This window comes from Lepidochelys kempii, chromosome 1 (assembly GCF_965140265.1).
Source record: "Lepidochelys kempii isolate rLepKem1 chromosome 1, rLepKem1.hap2, whole genome shotgun sequence".
Lineage (NCBI taxonomy): Eukaryota > Metazoa > Chordata > Testudines > Cheloniidae > Lepidochelys > Lepidochelys kempii.
In genome coordinates this window covers 142,608,999-142,630,751 of record NC_133256.1, presented here as the reverse complement: position 1 = coordinate 142,630,751, position 21,753 = coordinate 142,608,999, and the positions used below count along the sequence as shown (strand labels likewise).

Here is a 21,753-nt window from a genome sequence, read left to right as displayed (position 1 = left end):
TGGTTATCTTAGAGTAGTGTTTCCCAAACTTGTTCTGCCGCTTGTGCAGGGAAAGCCCCTGGTGGGCCCAGCCGGTTTGTTTACCTGCCGCATCCGCAGGTTCAGCGGATCGCGGCTCCCACTGGCCGCGGTTCGCTGTGCCTGGCCAATGGGGGCTGCGGGAAGCGGCGGCCGGTACGTCCCTCGGCTCGCGCCACTTCCTGCAGTCCCAATTGGCCTGGAGCAGCAAACTGCAGCCAGTGAGAGCCGTGATCGGCCAAACCTGTGGACATGGCAGGTAAACAATCCGGCCAGGCCCACCAGGGGCTTTCCCTGCACAAGCGGCAGAACAAGTTTGGGAAACACTGCCTTAGAAATTACTTATTTGAATGGACAGAAACCAGGTGCAGTGGTAATGTGGATCTCAAACCAATCATCATGCCAGATCCTCCACACCCAAATTTGATAGGCCGGGAGACAGCATGCAAAATTAGATCCACTGCTCAGCTGGTACACAGGGATCTTCAGGCTAAAGAGAGATGGCTTGTCTACACCAGGGAGATTTCCCCACAAATTCTAACCATTTTAAAAACTAATTGGAGCTATAGGGTTGGGTGGCCTGAAAAATTTATACTCACCTGATTTCAAAACCACTGATTTTGCTGAACTGGTTTAAGGTGATTTTGAAACCAATTCAATAAAAACAGTTCAGGCCACCCAAGCCTGGTCTATACTATGGCTCCAGTATAGCTGAAACAGTTTTCAAGCTGGTTAGAACAGAGCGGGAATTTCAGTGTTGTCAGGATGATTTCATATTGTTTTTACAATTACTATAGCCAAGGGCTAAATTGGGCACTTATGCCCAGATTTTTAAAGGTATTTCGGCATTCCAATTTGCTCCTCTCAGGGCTAAGTAACTTGGATGGCCAAGTTCCATTTTCAAAAGTGACTCGGTTCAGCGAAAGTTTTTCCTAGTTTAGATTCAATGACACAGCCTCAGGTACCAATTGAGAGTCTTCTTTGTATTCTGTTTGATCCAGAAGCACATTTTTATGCATTTCTGAATGCGTGTTCCTCCTTGACATATTCCTGATTTTACTCTCTTGTCCCTAATTACTGTCTGTTTTAATGTCTGAAGGTCAAGAGGGCACATGGTAAGAAAAGAATTGGCAAGACCTTTTCTAACAAGACCCAGGCTAGTGGGAAGCTAAAACAGGATGTCCTTGGCTTTAGTAGGGGCTGAGAGAAAAAGCTGCTCAGTATTGAAAAAGACATGTATATGGGTAAAAGGTTTACTCTGACTCGCAAAAAATAAATAAAGAAATAAAAAATCTCTTGCTGCAAACCAGACCTATTTTCTTCAAATAATCTTCCAGGAAACAGCCTGTACCTAGCTAGGATGTGATTACCAGTTGCAGGCCTCAGACCATGGCCATTATTGTTTTAACATTCCTCCCTTCCTCTTTATCCCAGTATGGAGCAGCCTGTGTGGGATGTTGTGTAACTTGACATTGCTTGGAGATAAAAAGGCAGTTTAGCACTCAACAATCACGGAGACAGAAGCAAAAAGACAGTGATTAGAAAATAAAGAAATGAGTGTGCAGTGTGCTATGTAGGCAGCTAGTTGAACAGGATTCCCTTCCACAGAACCCAAACAAAAAGTTTGATTTTCCCATATTTTATTTTTAATTTTGGCAGTTACATTTAACATGATGAAGGCATCAGTGAAAGTAGGGCTGCTTCACTGCAATACATGAGATTTTTTAAATCTGTAGGAGTGATAAGAGTTTTATAAAAGCAATATTGGTGGTGAATCCCAACCAAGATAGGCTACAAACAAATCCTAGAGTTCACTTTTATGTAAAGTGGAAACCACCCTCTCAGCTCAAGAAACAAAGGGTCCCATTGCAAGTGCCTGTCAAGTATGGAGATTCATCATCAAGAAAAAATAATATTTACAGGAATGGCCTAAATTAAGAGCAAAGTTAGTCATCAACTTGAAACCATATCAGCCATTCCAAGAAAATAAATGAGATAAGTGGGCAATTTTTGGTAAAAGGAGTCAGACACAGTGTTCTAGCATTGCTGAGAAATGCCCACTAAATGACACAGCAGTCTTCTAAGTATTGAAAAATGTAAATAAAGGGCAAGAAATACTTTGTTATGGCCAATGATGAGTGCTCAAATAACAGATAGGACAACTTAGTGTGCTCCATTCAGTCTCTTCCAAAGAACAATAAAACAAGACAGATGATGCAAGGCCATGAAATCCCAAAGACTAATAGGGGATGTATTTGCGTTTGACAAAGGAGAAAACCTTTTTATTGTTAATTGATTACTACTTTCAACTAATGGAGATTTCAAAACTAACAAGCAAATGGTATTTCCCCCCCATATCAAATCACAAGGTGCAAGGCATATAATACCAGAGGTTATAATTGCTGACAACTTCCTGACAAAACATTTAATCTCTCGCTGCATCAGGAGGTTCCTATCTGTAAAATAGGGATATACCACCTCATTTCTCCCACCCTTTGTCTTTCTTGTACTTTTCAAGAATAAACTCTTCAAGCACTCTCTCTTATTATATGTATATATAGCCCCATCTAATAAAATGGGGCTCTGATCTCAGGGTATCTAAGTATTACTTCAATACAAAAAATAATAATGAAAGAAATTCCAGATAAATCAGTCAGAATTTCACTGCGATTTCCTACCTTAGTCCAGCCCTGGCTTTCTATGCCCTTTATAAATAATAAAATGAAGTATCAAGGATCCTTGCTTGATGAAAAATTCAACACAGGTAGTTTATATCTAATTTCTGTCAGTGGGTGGAGTTTGTGCCCAATCCACTCAAAAGCTAGTGAGGAGATGGTCAGTCAGTGTCTTCCAAAATCCTAGGGTCTAATCAGTTTTTCAGTTACTTCTAGTATATATGTGAGTGTTTTATCTCCTGGGCATTTGGACACTGATCTGAGTACAACCATCCCGTGCTCACAAATGATAAATAGCAAAAAGTAGATGTTTTATCTGAAAATTGCAGGAAAGATGCTAAGGAAAATGGAACCCTATTCACCCTGATTGAGTTCTCCAGCAGACAAGCTACTGTGCCAGCTGATTGTTTTGGATTTCCTCAGTACACAAGACGTAGCCCAGGGAAAGAGAAAGCTCATACAATCAACAGTCCAAGAACTAAGCTTCTTACACTCTGGGCCTGTAGCCAGAGAGACCTGAATTCAGTGTGTGGATAGATTGTTTATTTTCCTGAACCATTTCCAAAACATTAGAGCTTCTTGACTAAGACCAAGGTTTAGTTTGCAAGGTGTTTTATAAACACCATAGTCTCTTCAGTGGTTAATTGGCACTTTTTGTATAAATTGCGTGAGCTCATGAGTGATTTCAAAAAGGAAACAAGCCATCATTATGCTCAGTTAGGACTAGCTGACATACAATGAAATGATTCAGGTTTGTCTTCCTAGTTGAAGAACGAACTAGATATTTGCTCATGTAATTTTTTTTTCTGTCTCTACCCCTCCATTGCCTTCCAGACTCTGATTGCACCTGCTCCATTTGCCGATGAAATAAGCTGTCAGTGCCAAGCCCCGCATGAGAAACTAACCATCACTCAGGCCCGCCTGGGAACACCAGGTGAGACGTCCAATTAATCAAGACTTTGCCGACAGCGGCATTAACAGGACTAAGAGCAGCTTCCACAGACATGGCCTTTCAGCTGTGAAAGTATTTCACTATTACAATAGCACTCTTCATTTGGGAGAAGGAGGAGCAGGGTGTGCTGCCTTGGGGCTCAGGGAGGTGTAACGAAAGGATATTTATGGTTTCTTAATGATACAGCCCACACACTTTAATGTAGTTATTAAATATACAGGGTTACTTTCTCAACAGGTATAAAAATGCTGGGGAGTGAGATTTGGACATAAGAGGTAACTCAGCAAATCTCAACACACAGGTTATTTGGATACCGAAATCATATGGGATACTGGCTAAAATGAGTGTTTTCCTCACATTTTGAAACACACTTCATGGCCTCTGCATCACAGCTGTGATATATCTCCTCTGACAGCACCACAGCTTATGAGTGTATATATGTACTCTGCCTGAGTATCTATAGTGGTGAGAAATCACTTTTTCCTTTCTGACATTACCATGACAGTCAAGGCCAGCAGTGCAGGCAATACTTCAGCATCAGGGCCCCCCACAATGATAGTATAATGTTTGGCACCCATTCTTCAGTTCCAAATGGTGTGGGGTATGAGCTGATTCATGATGACTGACAGGAATTACAGCCCTAGGGAATCAGGGAGCCTTTCCCTTTATTGAGATCCTGGATGGCCACATTACAAGTTCCTCCCTCCGCCTGTCTAAATGGAAATGTTGATCCACTATTTTTCTACATAATACAAACACAAGTGTTAAACACTTCACCTGTTCCCCTCTAATCTGGTATCATGGCAGAGGAGTTTAGGGTAGGTAATACTCTTGATCATGGACCTTTCAGATGGTGGGGAGGATCCCAGCTGATGGTTTTACAGGGGGCCCCAAAAAGCTGCCTGTTACCCTGCTTTGAGGAAGCATCCCCATCTTCCCGGTGAGTTTTCCAAGAAACATGGTTTTCTCCACATTTCACCTGAGTCATGGGAGATATGATCATCCTGAGCCGTGACCTGCCTTTCTGCTGCACTGCAGCAGCAGCTTTGAAGCTCAGAGCCCCAGTTGTTTGTCTTTCAGTTGTACAGGGACTTCCTATCTGTAGCAAAGTGGCCAGGCATGATGCTCAGTGACCCCTTTAGGCCTGCAGCCCAGTGCTAGGGCATGATGAGTGGGGCTCAGGAAGAGATGGGTCGTAGGGAGCAAACAGGAGGAGGCAATAAGAATGGGAAAGATAGAAAGGTTAATCAGAAAGGAGAAGCGTCTGAGGGAAAAGGAAAGGTATAGCTGCAAGAGGAAACAAACGTGTGTACAGCATTAAGCTGAGGAAAAGAAAAAGGCAGGGAGCAGAGAAAAAAGTGAAATGACACAAAGGGAGTGAGACAGGAAAAAGACCTTTTTTCCAAGTGAGAATTCAGGGAAAAGGGAGGATAATAAGAGGCCAACTTGGGGAGAACACAGTAAAGAGGATTCTGATGGGATGGGACTCACCACTGAGGCACCGCCTGCTGGATGTTCTGGGGATCAGCTCTACTAGCCAGGGCTCCCTCTTCTGGTGGCATCTCATCACAGTCACTTCTGCTCCAGGGACCCACATCACTCCCAGGACCAGGGCATTATCTTCGTGACAGAGCCCTCCAGCTGTGCCACTGCACTCTGTACTCCCTGCTTCCAGGGGAATGTTACAGTCCCTTAGTCTAGCCACTTCCGCAGTGGCAAGTGAGGGCAGGGGAAGGACTCATGCCCGCCCACTACTCCGGGTCCCGGCCCAAGGATCCTGTAGATGGCCACTGCTTGTGGCACCCCCTCTTACTCCTCAGTAGATTTCCCTGGGCCACTTCCCCACGGCCACAGCACCCTCTTTGCCCTTGCCACAGGGCCTCAGCCTGCAGATCCCTGTGGCCCACCAGCAGCTGCCTTTATATCCCTGGATCGCTGCCTGCAGCACTGCTCTATCCAGGGTGCTTACTGCCTTCAACCTCCAAGGCAGCCAGTCTACCTCCCTCCTCAAGCTCCAGGGAGTGACCAAAACTGCTCTGCAGCCCTTCTTATATGGGCCAGTCCAGCCCCTCTCTGATTGGTCGCCTCCTGTGAAGCCTCCAAAGGATGTAGAAGAGTAAGTAGACTAAACATTTTAAATTTACCCACTGTAATTCTGCATATCTGAGGAGAAAAAAAACAAAAACACAACATTCTTACCAGAGGCTAAAACTTATCAGCTGGATTTACACATAACTCCTGTTAAAGCTGAAAATCATAAGAACAGAAGAATGGCCATACTGGGTCCATTTAGCCCACTATGCTGTCTTCTGGGTAATCATCAAGTGATCCATCCCCTGTCGCCCATTCCCAGCTTCTGGCAAACAGAGTCTAGGGACACTGTCCCTGCCCATCCTGGCTAATAGCCATTATGGACCTATCCTCCATGAACTTATCAAGCTATTTTTTGAACCCTGTTATAGTCTTGGCCTTCACAACATCCTCTGGCAAGGAGTTCCACAGGTTGACTGTGCATTGTGTGAAAAAATACTTCCGTTTGTTTGTTTTAAACTTGCTGCCTATTAATTTAATTTGGTGACCCCTAGTTCTTATATTATGAGAAGGAGTAAATAACACTTCCTTATTTACTTTCTCCACACTAGTCATGATTTTATACTCCTCTATCATATCCTCTTAGTCATCTCTTTTCCAAGCTGAAAAGTCCTAGTTATTAATCACTCCTCATATGGAAGCTGTTCCATACCCCTAATCATTTTTGTTGCCCTATTCTGAACTTTTTCCAATTCCAATCTGCATGCAATATTCAAGATGTGGGCATATCATGGATTTATATAGAGGTAATGTGATATTTTCTGTCTTATCTATCCCTTTCTGAATGATTCCCAACATTCTGTTCACTTTTCGGACTGCCACTACACATTAAGTGGATGTTTTCAGAGAACTATTCACAATGACTTCAAGATCTCTTTTTTGAGTGGTAACAGATAATTTAGACCCCATCATTTTATATGTATAGTTGGGATTATGTTTTCTAATGTGAATTATTTTGCATCTATCAACATTTAATTTCGTCTGCCATTTTGTTGCCCAGACACGCCGTTTTGTGAGATCCTTTTGTAGCTCTTCGCAGGCTGCCTGGGACTTAACTATCTTGAGCTATTTTGTGTCATTTGCAAATTTTGCCACCTCACTGTTTATCCCTTTTTCCAGATCATTTATGAATATGTTGAATAGGCCTGGTCCCAGTACAGATCCCTGGGGGACACCACTATTTACCTCTCTCCACTCTGAAAACTGACCATTTATTCCTACCCTTTGTTTCCTATCTTTTAGCCAGTTACCAATCATGAAAGGACCTTCCCTCTTATCCCATGACAGCTTACTTTGCTTAAGAGCCTTTGGTGAGGGACCTTGTCAAAGGCTTTCTGAAGATCTAAATACTCTATATCCACTGGTTCCCCCTTGTCCACATGCTTATCAATCCCCTCAAAGAATTCTAGTAGATTGGTGAGGCATGATTTCTCTTTACAAAAATCATGTTGACTCTTCCCCAACAAATTATGTTCAGCTATGCATCTGACAATTTTGTTCTTTACTATAGTTTCAACCAGTTTGCCCGATACTAAAGTCAGACTTACCAACCTGCAATTGCCGGAATCACCTCTGGAGCCCTTTTTAAAAATTGTCATCATATTAGCTATCCTCCAGTAAAATCATTGTTGTGTTTCTTTCCCCACAGTTGACAGACCAGTTAGAGTGTATGCAGATGGGATATTTGACCTCTTCCACTCCGGCCATGCTAGAGCTCTTATGCAAGCCAAAACTCTCTTCCCAAATAGCTACTTATTAGTAGGAGGTAAGAACACATCTATTTACTGGATTTTTGGCTCTATTATGCAGTAGCAGAGGAGCAGTATTGCCACATTCTCGACTGCAGCTGTTTATACACTCTGACTTTGAGCACTACTTCCCGTTTTGATGGTATTTTACACCTTAAAAAAATAGTCCAACTTAAAATGATGTCAAACAAAGTAAGAGTCAAGTCATAGAGCTACATATGCACAGTTCCCAGTCTAGTTAAAGGGAGATGCCTGCATGACTCTGAGGGCAGAATGTCTCCATACCAGTGTTTATCTTTTTTTTTTACAGTCTCAGGAGTATAAAATGGTAGAGATGAGTGAATAATCTATAACTAATAATCTAATTAATGATTTTTAGCATATTTTTCAGCTCACAAAACATCCATGAGCTGATTTTGATTTCTTTTTCATTTATTTGGGGAACTTTTTTGAATTTGTTAGTCTATGGATTGATAAAATACATTCCAAAGTTGTCATATATCAGAGAAGTATTGTTTTTGTTTCCTGACTGGATGATTGTGCAAGCACATCTAATGTGAATACTTGCACATGTGCATTAAGTTTTGGTGTCTTTGAACACTAGTGCATGTTGCTTTGAAATTTGGTTTTCAAAAATAAAACTCTACTGCTCAAACATTAACAAAGTGTGACACAAATGAGTTCATTGAAACATTCAAATGAATAATGTGAGGAATTATTTTGTATCATTGCCTCAGCTCTGCCAAAAAAAAAAGAAAATTAGAAAAGCAGCATCTTGTTCTTATTCACACTTTGGTTTTATACTTAAATTATTTCAGTTCAAATGTAGGTAGTGGGAAGATCTGTTCCATAATGTAGGAAACACTTAAGAGCTCTCCCATGCTCTTCCAGCTGACCCAGACAGAGTAGAGGGAAAGCAGATGGGAATGCATAGGGGAGCTGCTCTTTGTTGGGGACCTTGTCTCAAACTGGGGAGGGAGCTATGAGGTGAAACCTGGCCCTATTAAAGTTAATGGCAAAATTTCCATTGAGTTCAGTGAGGCCAGCATTTCACCCACTGTTCTTTGGGTGTGGGAGCAAGCTTTCAACCATCTTCATCAGTTTCCCCGAATAATGTGCTGTCTCTTGGTGGGTGTGAAAAACTGTCAACTATCAATCCCCACATAAAATTTGCACTGCATCAAAGTCTGGTGTCACCTGTCTTACTGTGTGCATCTTGTCATATTTCTTGTTGTGGAAACATTTATTTGGAGTTAAGATTTTTTTTTAAAGTAATTCACTAAACAGATCTTATAAATAACTTGCAAACCAATAGGCCCAGAAGAGTGTGGTAACCAGAAAGAAGCCCTTGGTGGCTGATGGGTGTGTACCATAGGTGGACAGGCACAATTAAAAGGAAATATTTTCTACAAATCAGAAATAAACTAAATATGCTACCTCCTGATAATCAGTAACATTGATAGAGCACGTCTCTTCGAGGAGAACCAGACCCTAAGGTGATTTACAGACTGTAAATAAAAATAAATACATGGAGAGATATTTCCACTCATTATTGAAAATGCACTGACCTGTGGCACATTTGTTGCCAGCATACACCACAACTCCGTAATGGGAAGTGAGGCATCCCTTACCCATTTGAAAGTCTAGATGAGTATATAACTATTTGAGTTAGAATTTGGCCAGGACTCCAGCAATAAGGTACTCCTCCTGCTTATGTATAAGCGCCTTAAAATCTTTAATGATCATGGTAGTGAGAACCTCTATTTTACATCTTATTCAAAAAATGACACCTTCAGCAGAAGAGCATCCACCAGCACCACACTGGAGTGTTAGGTCAGCGCTGATACAGAGGGGAGAGTGTCCAGCTGGTGAGTCATCAATAACCCTTCCTGCAGCCATAATAAGATTTAGCATTTGTATAGTTCTTTACACCTTCAGAATGCTGCACAAACATTAACTAATCCACACAACAACCCCGGGATATAGGCCATTTTTCCCAGCTTCTTAAAAACCAGGATTAGAATATAAAATTTCCTGAGTCCACATCCTATGCAACATTCCTCAAGAGCACACTGCCTCTTACAATCCCACAGCTGGGCTTTCCTCAGAGATTTCCTGTTTGAATACGGATCAGGTCCAACCTCACATGCTGTGAAATCTGCTGAACCCATAGCCCAGGCCACTATGACTGCACTTGTTTGCTATTAATTTGTGCTGGTTTCAATATAGCTGTCCAACAGTGATTTAGAGACGTGTAGGCAAATTTCTGGAACTTTGCAGAGCATTCCTCCTATTTAGCGTGAACTTCTGGTCTCTGTTCTAAAGACAGAAAGAGGCACATCTTTATTTGGGTTGAAAATGGAATGTAACTGAACAAACAACTTTAAAATAAGGATATTGATCAGAAACTTCTTACTGGCCAGATGCGCTAATTGTGCAAAGTTAACATAGAAATATTTTGTTGATTTTTCTTTTGTCAGTTTGCAGTGATGATCTAACCCACAAGTTCAAAGGCTTCACTGTAATGAATGAAACCGAGCGGTATGAGGCACTCAGACACTGTCGCTATGTAGATGAAGTCATCAGAGATGCTCCTTGGACGCTCACACCGGAGTTCCTAGAAAAACATAAGGTACCATTCTTCTCCAGACCCCTTCCCTTCCTTCTGTAAATTAACTGCTGGGAATACATAACAAGGATATGAGATTCTATTAGCTGGAATAAATTAAGTAATTCAATTCCTGACAGCCAATTATTACAAATCACCTGCCAGTTCTAAATCAGAAAACTTTCTGTTCTCTAGCTCTTTTTGATGTAAGTGGAAGTGGGCACGTATTCTGTTTTTTGGAGACTGACTCAAAGTACCAGTGCGTCAATAATGCAAACTTAACTCATTGACCTGTGATAACAGGACACTCTTCTCAGATCTCCTGCCTTTTGGAGCGAAGCATACATCAGGGATTTATATCATGAGACTTTCCATGGGTTAGAAAGTGACTAAGGATTGAAAATACCCACAACTTGCCAGGTACTCCCATATTCGGAGGCATCCAGTTGTTATTTCATACAGTTAAAGTCTAACTCCTGAGGCTATACTATAAGTGAAGTGCATGTTATCTTCTTGATGCCATGGCAAGTGAGATCCACCAAATAAATGCTAAGAACAGAGTTAGCATTTTTTAGGATTTGGATTAAAGCAATAGGACGAGAGATCATGGTGGTGTCCCACATCTGGATTAATCAAGTGGATAATGATTAGATTAATTTTGTTAGCCTAACTGTAACAAATAAGAATACTCTTTTGTGTTAATGTTCAGGGGCAGATGTAAGGGACTATTCTAGCAACAAACTATATATGACCATGTCTACACTACAGAATTAAGTTAATCCAATTTATGTCAGCATACAGTAATTACATTGCTTGTGCGTATCGACACTTTGCTCCTTCTGTCAGCAGTGCGCATCCTCACCAGGAGCGCTAGCACCAATTGAACTGTCAGTGTGGGGCATTGTGGGACGGCTTCTGAAAGCTAGCAACTGTCAATGTAAGCAATGCAATGTTTACACTGACACAGCATCAGCCTAACTACGTCAACACTGACACGAAGGTGGAGCTATTAAATCAGTATAGCAGGCGAGTTAGGTTGGCGGGAGCAAAATTTTAGCATAGACACTCACAGAGTTGGGTCGATGTAAACTTTTCAGTGACCTAACTCTGTAAGGTAGACCAGGGCTCAGTCTCTCTTTAGGAAAAACCTGGGGCCCAGTTATTCGGTGTGCGTGGGCTGATTTGCATGGGGGATCCTCAGGTGGCATAGAGCTGCTGAAGAATCAATTGCAGCAGGGTCATCATTTGCTGTGGGGTAAGAGGGACAAGTGCTCTCCCCGACCTTGGTTTGACCTCCTCAAACTTTTCATAGCTCTTTGAGCTCCACTTTTGTTGTCCTTCCCCCCAGATTTTGCAGGATATAATACAATCACATATAATCTTCTAAACACTGACAGAACTTGGCCCCCTGCCTCTGAATTTTTCTGAAATGATGCCCCTGAACTGCTCCCACCAAATCAAAGGCAAATCTCCCAGTGATTTGCCATCATCAGTCAAAAGTATGTACGTGTGCCATTGTCCTCTAATGGATAGAACTTCAGACCTGGTCAAGTGCATGTGAGTTTTTGAGCACCCTACTGACTGCCCTACAGTGTATATAACCCCAAATGCAGCTACAGCTCACTGGACTTTACTTTAGCTCAAATGAAATAGTCCTTTGTAGTGAATCTACAGTTTGATAGACAGTTTCTAGATAAACAAAACACATACATACAAATATGGAAAGCTGGGAATAGAAACCCTGCTCCTTCAGTTTTAAAAGTCAACTCTCTAAAAGGAGATCTCCTGTAGGTGACAGTAGCAGCAGTAGGTCCCTTATCCTTTGTGCATAGAGAATGACATCACACACAAAGCAAGGGTATGTTATACCTGTGCTCTTGGAGCCAAAAGTCCTGAGTGCTACCGTAATTCCACATGGTGCGCTCTGTTGTAGCCCGAGCCCCTAGTGCAATGTTTTGAGTAGTACCTTTCAGATGAGACTTTCAAAGGCAGGCAAACACAGTTCAGAAAAGAAACTGCTCTTCCAAAACCAGTGCAGATTACCTGATGGCTGCATCTGATTGTTTCTTCTCCTGTATCTTTTGCAGATTGATTTTGTAGCCCATGACGACATTCCATACTCCTCCGCTGGCTCGGACGATGTGTACAAGCACATAAAGGAAGCAGGTGAGGGCAGTTTTCTGTTTTAACTCTCTCCATTTCAGCCTTTATTTAAAGCCCATCTATGTATTTTACAGCCGTGTAACCACACCTGCTGGAGGACGGAAAACAGAGATAAATGCACATTCCTTTCTGGCCAGTCAACAAGTAAGTGCTGCTGACTTCAGCAGAAAGGTTCTTGAAACCACCGGTGATGCCCTGGGCTGGATAAACAAAAATAGGTTACAACTGTAACCTTCCGGAAGCCATTTGGTTTGGCGGTAAACATTCCTGCTTCGGTTACTGTTGTGATTTGTGATGGTTCGTAAGTAGTACTGAAATGCTGGAAAAGGAGTTTACTTCCCATGTACCTATAGTACCATGGCCAACATTAAGTCATCTGTTTTCCCTAGGCTAAGGTGCAGCTCTATTCTGACCCACAAGTGTAACTCCTATTATGGGGAAAATGTACAGTTAGCAATTAAAAATCATTAGGACCAGATACACATTTACACCAAGGACCCTGTTACATGACTCCGGCACTGCAAGAGGGCCTTAAAGGAGTTTAATGTGGCCTTAGGATAAGTGAGAAAGAAACTCATTCATGTCTGTCTTTGAGTGTGAGCCCCTTTCACATTCCTTCTCCAACCATAGTGCAGCTCAAACATATAAAACAAAAAGGACCCTTAATTTTAAATTAAGCAAATAGTAACTGTTCTTGCCGCAGAGAGAGCAGGCATGATTCTCCACTGCCTCGCACCATTTACATTTGCAGGTGTAAATCACATTGCTGGTGTAAATGAATGGATTAATCTGATCTGATGACACTGTTTAGCCACTTTGCACAGGCGTAAGACAATAAAGAATCAAGCCCTGCCTCTTCCTCAGTGTCCATGGTAACAACTGAGACCAGCTGAGCATAGCTTTCGTTCCTGGGGTGTGAGGATAGGTGTCTAGGTATTCTCAGTGCAGAGTCCCACGGTGTCGAATTTGCTCTCTCCCTTGGTCCATCAGGGACTCAGTTTGGTGGCCTTAATGAATTCTGTCAGCGCATGTTGAAATTGATCAGGGTTTGGTAGCTGTCTCCCACCAGGATAAACTAAATCAGTGCGCCCGCCAGTTGTCCTGGCCATATCCGGTCCTGGGTTACACTGTTCTCTTTGGGGCATGCTGGCCATCTCCAGGGCCACTGGCAGTTGTGCCATTCCAATCCCCACCCCTCCAAAGGCCGACTTTTCAACACCAGGGCCTTGCAGCCATAACCCAATATTAAATCAAGGCCACTGCGGAATATAGTATTTGCTAATCTTGTTTTCCTTTTCTTTTTTCTTGTTAACTGTTTAGTTTATGACAGATAGCTAACGAGTGAGTATGGATTTGTATGTGTATGTTGTTAAAGGTATACAATACATTATACAATGATATTATAGGCAGAACTGGTAGCACCACCTACTATGAAGGTTGCTGGACACTTCCCATTATAAGACCATGGTTTTGGTTGCTTTATAACTTTGTCAAACCGTAATCATTTGGGCTGAAGCTTCCCATGCTAAGGTATCCACCTCAGGCTGAATTTTTTGAAACATTTCAGCCAAAACAGTTTGGCCTTCTCCAAGAAAAAGACGAGGGAAATACATGTTGTTTTACCCATGTTAATAAATTCTGGTGACAGTTTCTTTGAGAGGCTCTTGTGCCTCTATACTTTGGAGCAGGGACTTGAAATTCGACAAGCTGGGCAGCCTAGAAGCCTGGATTGCTGAGCAACTGGGAGCTGGGGCGCCCAGGCTCTCAGCTCCCTGTCAGTCCACCACACGGGCTGCTGAGGAGCCAGCAGGAGAGGTGGCAGGAAATCAGAAAGGTTCCAAAATCTGCCTGGCAGGAAGGCTTCTGTTGGAAACCTGCCTGGTTTCTGGCAGAATTTCATAGGAATTGAACTATCTCCACTGAACAAGAGATCTGAATTAAGATTGAACAGACGACCTTAATTCTGGCATTTCCTAACTTTTGAGTGCTTGACTTTGTAACCTCAATACTGTTCTTTTCGTATAGTTTTGGTGAGCGTAGCATATACAAACACAGTGGGTCAGGTTTTCAGAAGACCTCAGATCCCATTCAGGCATCTAAATGTCTAGCTGGATTTTCAAAAGTGCTGAACACTGACGCTACTAAGAGCAAGTTGAGCTCTTTTGAAAATCTAACCAATGTGCAGCATGGGCAAAGTTTCCATTGCTGTAGGAATGCCAACTTTTATACAAACCCCGAGTTCATTTTATTTCCCAGCAGTTTTCCCTCTCCTTTTCTTTAGCAAAAAGATATTTAAATATATTTCAAAAACTGTTTATTTCTATAGTACTCAGCACCATAGTATCTAATAAGTACCCAGGTAAACTAGATCTGCATTGGGAGGTCCATATTGGACTGCCTCTACCCTAGGTATGTTCATCCATAGAATCTGCCATGGAATATAGGCAGAAAAGGCCCCAAATTCTATTACAAAAATCAGTAAGGAGAAAAAAACAAATGCATAAAGAAGGCTTGAAAATTGTATCATAAAGCAACAAAAATAAAAGACACAAACCCATTTTCCCCCCTTCTCATGCCACCTTGAAGTCAGACAATTGACAGAATATTCCACCTGCCATTCTAAATGAATGTTATCATGATAGGATGTTGCTCTTTTTCTCCATCCTACATCTATTTTAAAAAAAATCAATCCTTTAAATGCCTTGCTGGCTTCTGTTACTGTTGTGATGCTCGCTGACTCACAAGATCTGCTGAGTCTGCTCTCTTGCACCTATGTCTCCTCCATGTCGGACAAATGATTTGCCGTGTGATCTGTGGCTTCAGAGGCAGTGGATCCAGTCCAACTCTGAAGTGAATGGGACTCTTTGTATTTGTCTTTAATGGGAGATGGATTGGGCCCTGTCATAAATATAAAGGGAAGGATAACCACCTTTCTGTATACAGTGCTATAAAATCCCTCCTGGCCAGAGGCAAAATCCTTTCACCTGTAGAGGGTTAAGAAGCTAAGGTAACCCTGCTGGCACCTGACCCAAAATGGCCAACGAGGGGACTAGATTCTTTCAAATCTGGAGGGGGGAGAACAAAGGGTTTGCGCTGTCTGTGTGATGCTTTTGCCGGGAACAGATCAGGAATGCAGACTTACAACTCCTATAAAGTTAGTAAGTAATCTAGCTAGAAAATGTGTTAGATTTTGTTTTTTTTAATGGCTTGTAAAATAAGCTGTGCTGGAGGGATTGTATATTCCTGTTTTTGAGTCTTTTTGTAACTTAAGGTTTTGCCTAGAGGGATTCTCCATGTTTTAATCTGATGACCCTGTAAGGTATTTACCATCCTGATTTTACAGAGGTGATTCTTTTACCTTTTCTTTAATTAAAATTCTTCTTTTAAGAACCTGATTGATTTTTCATTGTTCTTAAGATCCAAGGGTTTGGGTCTGTGTTCACCTGTACAAATTGGTGAGGATTCTTATCAAGCCTTCCCCAGGAAAGGGGGTGTAGGGCTTGGGGGGATATTTTGGGGGAAGATGTCTCCAAGTGGTCTCTTTCCCTGTTCTTTGTTTAAAACGCTTGGTGGTGGCAGCATACTGTTCAAGGACAAGGAAAAGTTTGTACCTTGGAGAAGTTTTTAACCGAAGCTGGTAAGAATAAGCTTAGGGGGTCTTTCATGCAGGTCCCCATATCTGTACCCTAGAGTTCAGAGTGGGGAAGGAAACTTGACAGGCCCTGTGACAAAAATTTAAACCATTGTGATGTCAAAAGCCTCTTTATCTTGAGCAGCTATCATAACACAATGAACACTGCAGAAGAGGGAAGCAATTAAACCTTCCTCCCACAGCTCTCTGGAGCAGACTGCTTCAGGCACATGAGACTTCTCCCTCTTCCCAGCCTACATCAATGTGTGCACTCGAGAATTTCCTAGGGCCTCAGAATCTACTATGCGGTAATTTGCAAGTGTTAAGTGAAACGCTCACTGTGTTTGGTAACTATTACCTTGTAGTGAGCTAAAAGCATTAGCCTGTACGATTGAGCTAAAGTGCCAGGCTGTCAAACTGGGCGCTGTAACAGACTCACAACCTCTGAGGATTGGGAACAGAGGAGAACACACAATATGCAGTGCCCAATAGGTTAATTATGTGTTGATTCCTTGAGGAATTCACATTGTCAAAAATGAACAGATTAAGAGCATATTAGTCAAACATTACAGTATCATTACTAATCAGTCTTTGGCAAGCGCTGACAGTGAGGGCTAATCTAGCAATTCTCAGGCTGCTGCATGGAGCCAACACTTACTTCTCCATTACTGTAAAACAAAGGTGTGACACAGTTCTGACAAGTAATTGTAACTTTATTTCTTCACTTAAGTCACATAACCTAGGTCAGGTTTCAAAGGCCAGTCCCCATCACAAAGGGTTACTGGTACAATTGCATACTGCACTCTTCCCCTATGACCTTAGTTAGCTTTCTCAGGTACATTTGGTTAAAAAGGGAGCAGAAAAAGCCTTTACAATTTTTTTAATGGCCATTATTTGTAACTGGAATCAGTGCTGTGTCCATAGGTTTCCCAGTAACGCCACCTCTCCTGTTCCTACGGTCAGCCCAGCTTGCAGATTTAATTTTACATTAAAATCTCACGTTGGCTCTGGCTGAGGGGTTTCACTAGATAATTGAAGTAAGCAGATGTGTGTTTGGGATCTCTGAAGGGATGGAGGGAGATGGAATCTGTTCCCCAAGACTATGGAGCATCATGGCTGAGTGAAGAGAGCACTGAACTGGGGTCTATTCCAAGAGCTACTACTGGCCTGGTGTGTGGCAAGTCATTTCATTGCGCTGTGCCTCAGTTCCCACATGTGATGCCTACCTCCTTTGTAAAATGCTTTGAAATCTCCGTAGGTGATATCCTTGGCCACCATATGAAAACATTATTACTGCAGTCAGTCCTCCTGGCCTGTGGGATTTGGTCAATGAACCTGCATAGTTGTGAACCTAGTCACTTCTCACTTTCCTTAGCCCCACAACCCCTTTCACATTGCCATGTAGAGAGTTGTTGGGGAGCAGTGCTGTGTATGGGGATTGTATAGCCCTTTACAAAAGTTCTCCATGGTCTGCACCCCTTCCCCTTCCATGTTTTCTGCAGCAAATTGGGTCTTCAACACCATGGAAAGGAGGCTAGGTTTGGTGCTGAAGAACAATAGCATTAGAACAGGTGAGGGGAATGGAAGAAAAGGAGACAACCAGATTTAATAGATGAGGAGAACCTTAATAAAAACGGACTGTATAGCTTTAAAGGAACTATGCAGTGGGCTCAGAAAATCCTTAATTTTTTTAATTGATGATTGATAGAAATGCAATAGATCAGAAAGTTGTATTGAACCATGCTTAATTTTATTTCTCAGTTTTGCAAGGTTATCTGTCCTACATATGCCCCAGACAATCAGTAATGTGACTTGTTTAGCTAGTAACATTGAAGACCATTCAGTAAATGACTAACCAGCATCAATTTCCCATTTTAAGAAAAGTATGGGCTGATTCTCCTTTCCCGTCCACGCTTATCCTCACTGTGGATCTCTGTTGGATGTTTTGCACTTGATTCTTGCACCAAACTACCTTGGACAGCAGTAGAAGGTTCACACACAAAATGAATATGGGACAGGTAACAGAGATTAACAGCAGGTAAAACTGGTCAGAAGGGTGATTCTTGATCTCCTATTGTAAAGATAGCTTTGTTTAAGACTATAAAAAAATTTCAACTTCGTAGCAACCTGCATGAAACTTGGAAGGAGGAACACAGGTTACAGGAGGGAGGGTTTGGAGGAGGTGCCAAGAAGTCAGTCTGTGTGCACGTGGCTAGAATGCTAGCTGCAGATGCAGCATGCCTGCAAATAGTTCCCTTAATAAAGAGTCTTTTTCATTCTAGAAACATAAGCATTGCTCTCCTACCAATATTACATGCCAGGGTCTGTTTGTGAAACCTGACTAAAAATGTGGTTTAAGCTAAATCAATTGCAAGCCAGTATTTTTTCAGGCATGCTCTTAGCTCTAACCTGTGCTTAGATATGTTTTACTGCTTCCCATAATAGCTTCCTTAGCAACTGCTGCAATTCTGAAAAGCATGCTAGGGAGAATATTGTGACAATGATTAAAACTGTTTAGCAGAATATTAATCAGAATATAGAGGGGGGAAATGATGTGCTCATCATTAAATCATGAGAGGTTGTTGCCTCTTGATTCCCTCCCTGAACCCTGTGAAATTGGGCTAACAATGCTTACTTATCTCTGTGACGAAGTGGGAATGTTCTTAATGTTTTCTCTGAATACCGTGTGGGTGCCTCAGTTTCCCCTATGCAGTTCTTAAGCATCTAGGTGGTGGGATAAGGGTGTGTGATTGTTGCAGAGCCCTAGAGGGCCAGTGTGATGGTGTATGCACAGAGAATGGCTGACACCCTGTCTTCTGGCAACTGATGGCCTGGGCCCCTCCTCTGCAATAGTGCCAACTGAAGGTGTTGGAGAACAAAGAGATCAGGTGGCCTCCTGGCCCGGGAAAGAGATAAAGGTGAGAGGAGGGATGGGAGAGTTTCAGTTTTGAGCTGGCTGGGGAGATGGAGGGGGGCCCAGTTGGGGCTCTGGCCTCCCTGCCCCTCAAGACGGACTGACTGAGGCGTCCTGGTTCCTGTACCTACAAGCTCTGTTTTGGACTGTGTTCCTGTCATCTAATAAACCTTCTGTTTTACTGGCTGGCTGAGAGTCAAGTCTGACTGCGGAATTAGGGTGCAGGATCCTCTGGTTTCCCCAGGAGCCCCGCCTGTGTGGACTCGCTGTGGGAAGTGCACGGTCTGGAAGGGGATGCTGAATGCTCTGAGGTCAGACTCAGGAAGGTCGAAGCTGTGTAAGCTTCTTGCTCTGGAGACAGTCTGCTCACAGAGAGGAAGCTCCCCCAGAGTCCTGACTGGCTTCGTATGGAGTAGTTCCAGAGCATTGCCCAGTGTCTCCGTGACAACCTCACAGGGGCATTGTGAGGATTAATTACTTAATATTTGTACAATCCTTTAAGTCGTTAAGTAGTAAGTACTATTATTTCACAAGACTATTTCCAGTCCAGCCTCACAACTCCGTATCACCTGCACTTTCCTATATAAACTGTTAAAACAAATGGTTGGATCTGGAGCTTTATTTGGCTTGTTTGGACACGGTTACTCTATTGGCCCTCAAAGTGCGTGTCCTTTGCATTTCTATCTGGCCTACATAAGTCTGGGCCAGACAATGCCCTGAGGTTCTCCTCCCTTTATTATTTAATATTTTACATATCCTTCCATCTCTATGACACTCTGAGTTGAAGGTGGGAGAACAGTGTTTTCTCAGTATAATGCCTCTCTGGGCTGTGAATCATTCACCAACAGTGCCTTTAAACTGCTCTCCCTTCCAAGTGGAAGTGTGAAACCTGAGCTCCGCTGGCCCAAGGCTCATGTAGTGGGTGGCCTAACCTCCGTCTCCATTATCTACTTAGGTCATTACTAGGGCTGTCGATTAATTGCCGTTAACTCACACTGAACTATCAAAGCCATTACTCTTTTTCCAGGTTGACCAGTAGAATTATTTTATTCAAACTAGTTTGCCTATCCCTAGATGAGAGCTTGGAATGCTTAACACAGTCATCTCTACTTCATAAGCCAGACACTGGCTCTACGAGTTGAGTTTTCATCTTTGCATGGTGTGCATTGTTTCACTCAATGCTGTACAGAAGATGTATTCACATTTACTGCTAATATTGCTTCTGCCTCTGGCTTTATTTAACAGTACGCATGGGCTAGTCTTAATGGCAAACAGTTAAAAACTAGTCAAATATTTAGAGGAAATAAGATAGTAATAATAATAAGTAGCGCTCTTCACCACCCCGGTTGTACTTCCTCTTCCTGTGAAAGAGTACAAGCAAACAACACTTCCTTTGTACTACCCCTTCAGCGCAATAGAGAATCTCTGCTATATGAGAGAATCAAAGAGCTCAAGGGAATGAGAATAGCAATAGAGAATAACAATTTGCCCATCTTCAATCTAAAGATCTTATAATGCCACAGACAGCCAACTAAACCTCACAATAACACTGGATGCTGGCAAATATTATACACGTTTTACAGGCTGAAAAAATGAAGCACAAAGCAACTAAATGACTTCTCCAAGGTCATACAGGAAACCAGTGGCAGACCCAGGATTAGAACACATGAGTGAAATCCCGGGCCCATTGAAGTTAATGGCAAAACTCCCATTAGCTTCAGAATTTCACTGCATATCTCTCAGCTCCCAGTTACCCACCTTATCCACAGGAGCATTCATGCTAAAACATGCATCCCTGCCTAACTGCTGTGATGTCTTGTCATGTCATTCATCTCTCTTTGCTTTCCACTTTCACCAGGAATGTTTGTACCAACACAGAGAACTGAAGGTATCTCAACATCAGACATCATTACTAGAATTGTACGAGATTATGATGTCTATGCCCGACGCAACCTCCAAAGAGGATATACCGCCAAAGAGCTGAATGTTAGTTTTATAAATGTAAGTAAGCACATCTTCTCTTCTCCCTCTTCTGATAGGGTTTCCATTAGAAGCCCAACCTTGGAGTAGGGTTTAAGATGCACAAGAGGAAAATTAGTGTCTTTGACATGGGAGATGAAACAGAGGAGGAGTTAGTTAAAACTAACTGGGAAAAATGAACATTGGTGGGCTTGAGATTTATTTTTAAGAAGTCCTGGCAAGTATCAGTTTCAAATATACCACTTGGCATAGTTCTTGGAAACTGTAGCTCTTTAAGTAAAGCCAATACTCCCAATTTCCCATTATGTTTCTGAACTACTGCATACTTCTCATGGAGCTGCTGATAATTTAATAACACTGCTGCTAAAAAAAGCTTCCAATCATGTAAGGAAGACAGTCACAGTCTCTCCAAAAAGCAGCCTGCAGTTTGACTTTGTTTCCTTATTGTTGCTGTGATGTGGCCAAATGCCAGAGATCAGAAGGAAAAGGCGTGGAAAGCACAAGTGTCTGCAATCAATTTTCTTCCTCTACAAAGCAATTACATTGAAGAAAAGAAAAAAAAGATGTTAAAGTAAGCTTAAAGGGTCCAGTGTAAGCCCAGGGGGTGAAAAAGGAAATCTGTGGTGAGCCACTGTTTTGACAAATTTTGCAGAAGTCAGAGAGCAGTGTGTCAAGTCATATAACATGTGACACAAAACCTAAGCAGAACGGAATGAATTAGAGAGCTAATATGAAAGCTCAGAGGTTGCTGAGGATTGCTCTGGAGGATGCAGTATTTCAAATTAAGCAGCGTCTAATGACAGAACTCTCTGTACTGTCCAGGAGAAGGGTAAAGATGTGAAGGAAACATAAGTTTTCCTTCCGCCATTTTCTCTTTCAAGTCTTAGCAGCATAGCCCCGGGAAAGTGACAATGCTGAAAAGCTCCTCTGCACTGTGCCATATTACAAAAGGACATTGTGAATGACTACAGCT

The 21,753-nt window shown here is 42.3% G+C and overlaps 1 protein-coding gene across 4 annotated transcripts in view; it reads left to right on the top strand.

Moving 5' to 3' along the window:
- PCYT1B (phosphate cytidylyltransferase 1B, choline) overlaps positions 1-21,753 on the top strand; it is a 45,289-nt gene that overhangs the window by 10,244 nt on the left and 13,292 nt on the right. For all 4 annotated transcript variants that reach the window (XM_073357702.1, XM_073357708.1, XM_073357682.1 and 1 more), the window contains 5 exons: positions 3,528-3,627; positions 7,385-7,501; positions 9,965-10,116; positions 12,180-12,258; positions 20,659-20,801. In XM_073357702.1, the coding sequence (XP_073213803.1) occupies positions 3,528-3,627; positions 7,385-7,501; positions 9,965-10,116; positions 12,180-12,258; positions 20,659-20,801 (591 nt within the window). The remainder of the gene's footprint in view (positions 1-3,527; positions 3,628-7,384; positions 7,502-9,964; positions 10,117-12,179; positions 12,259-20,658; positions 20,802-21,753) is intronic.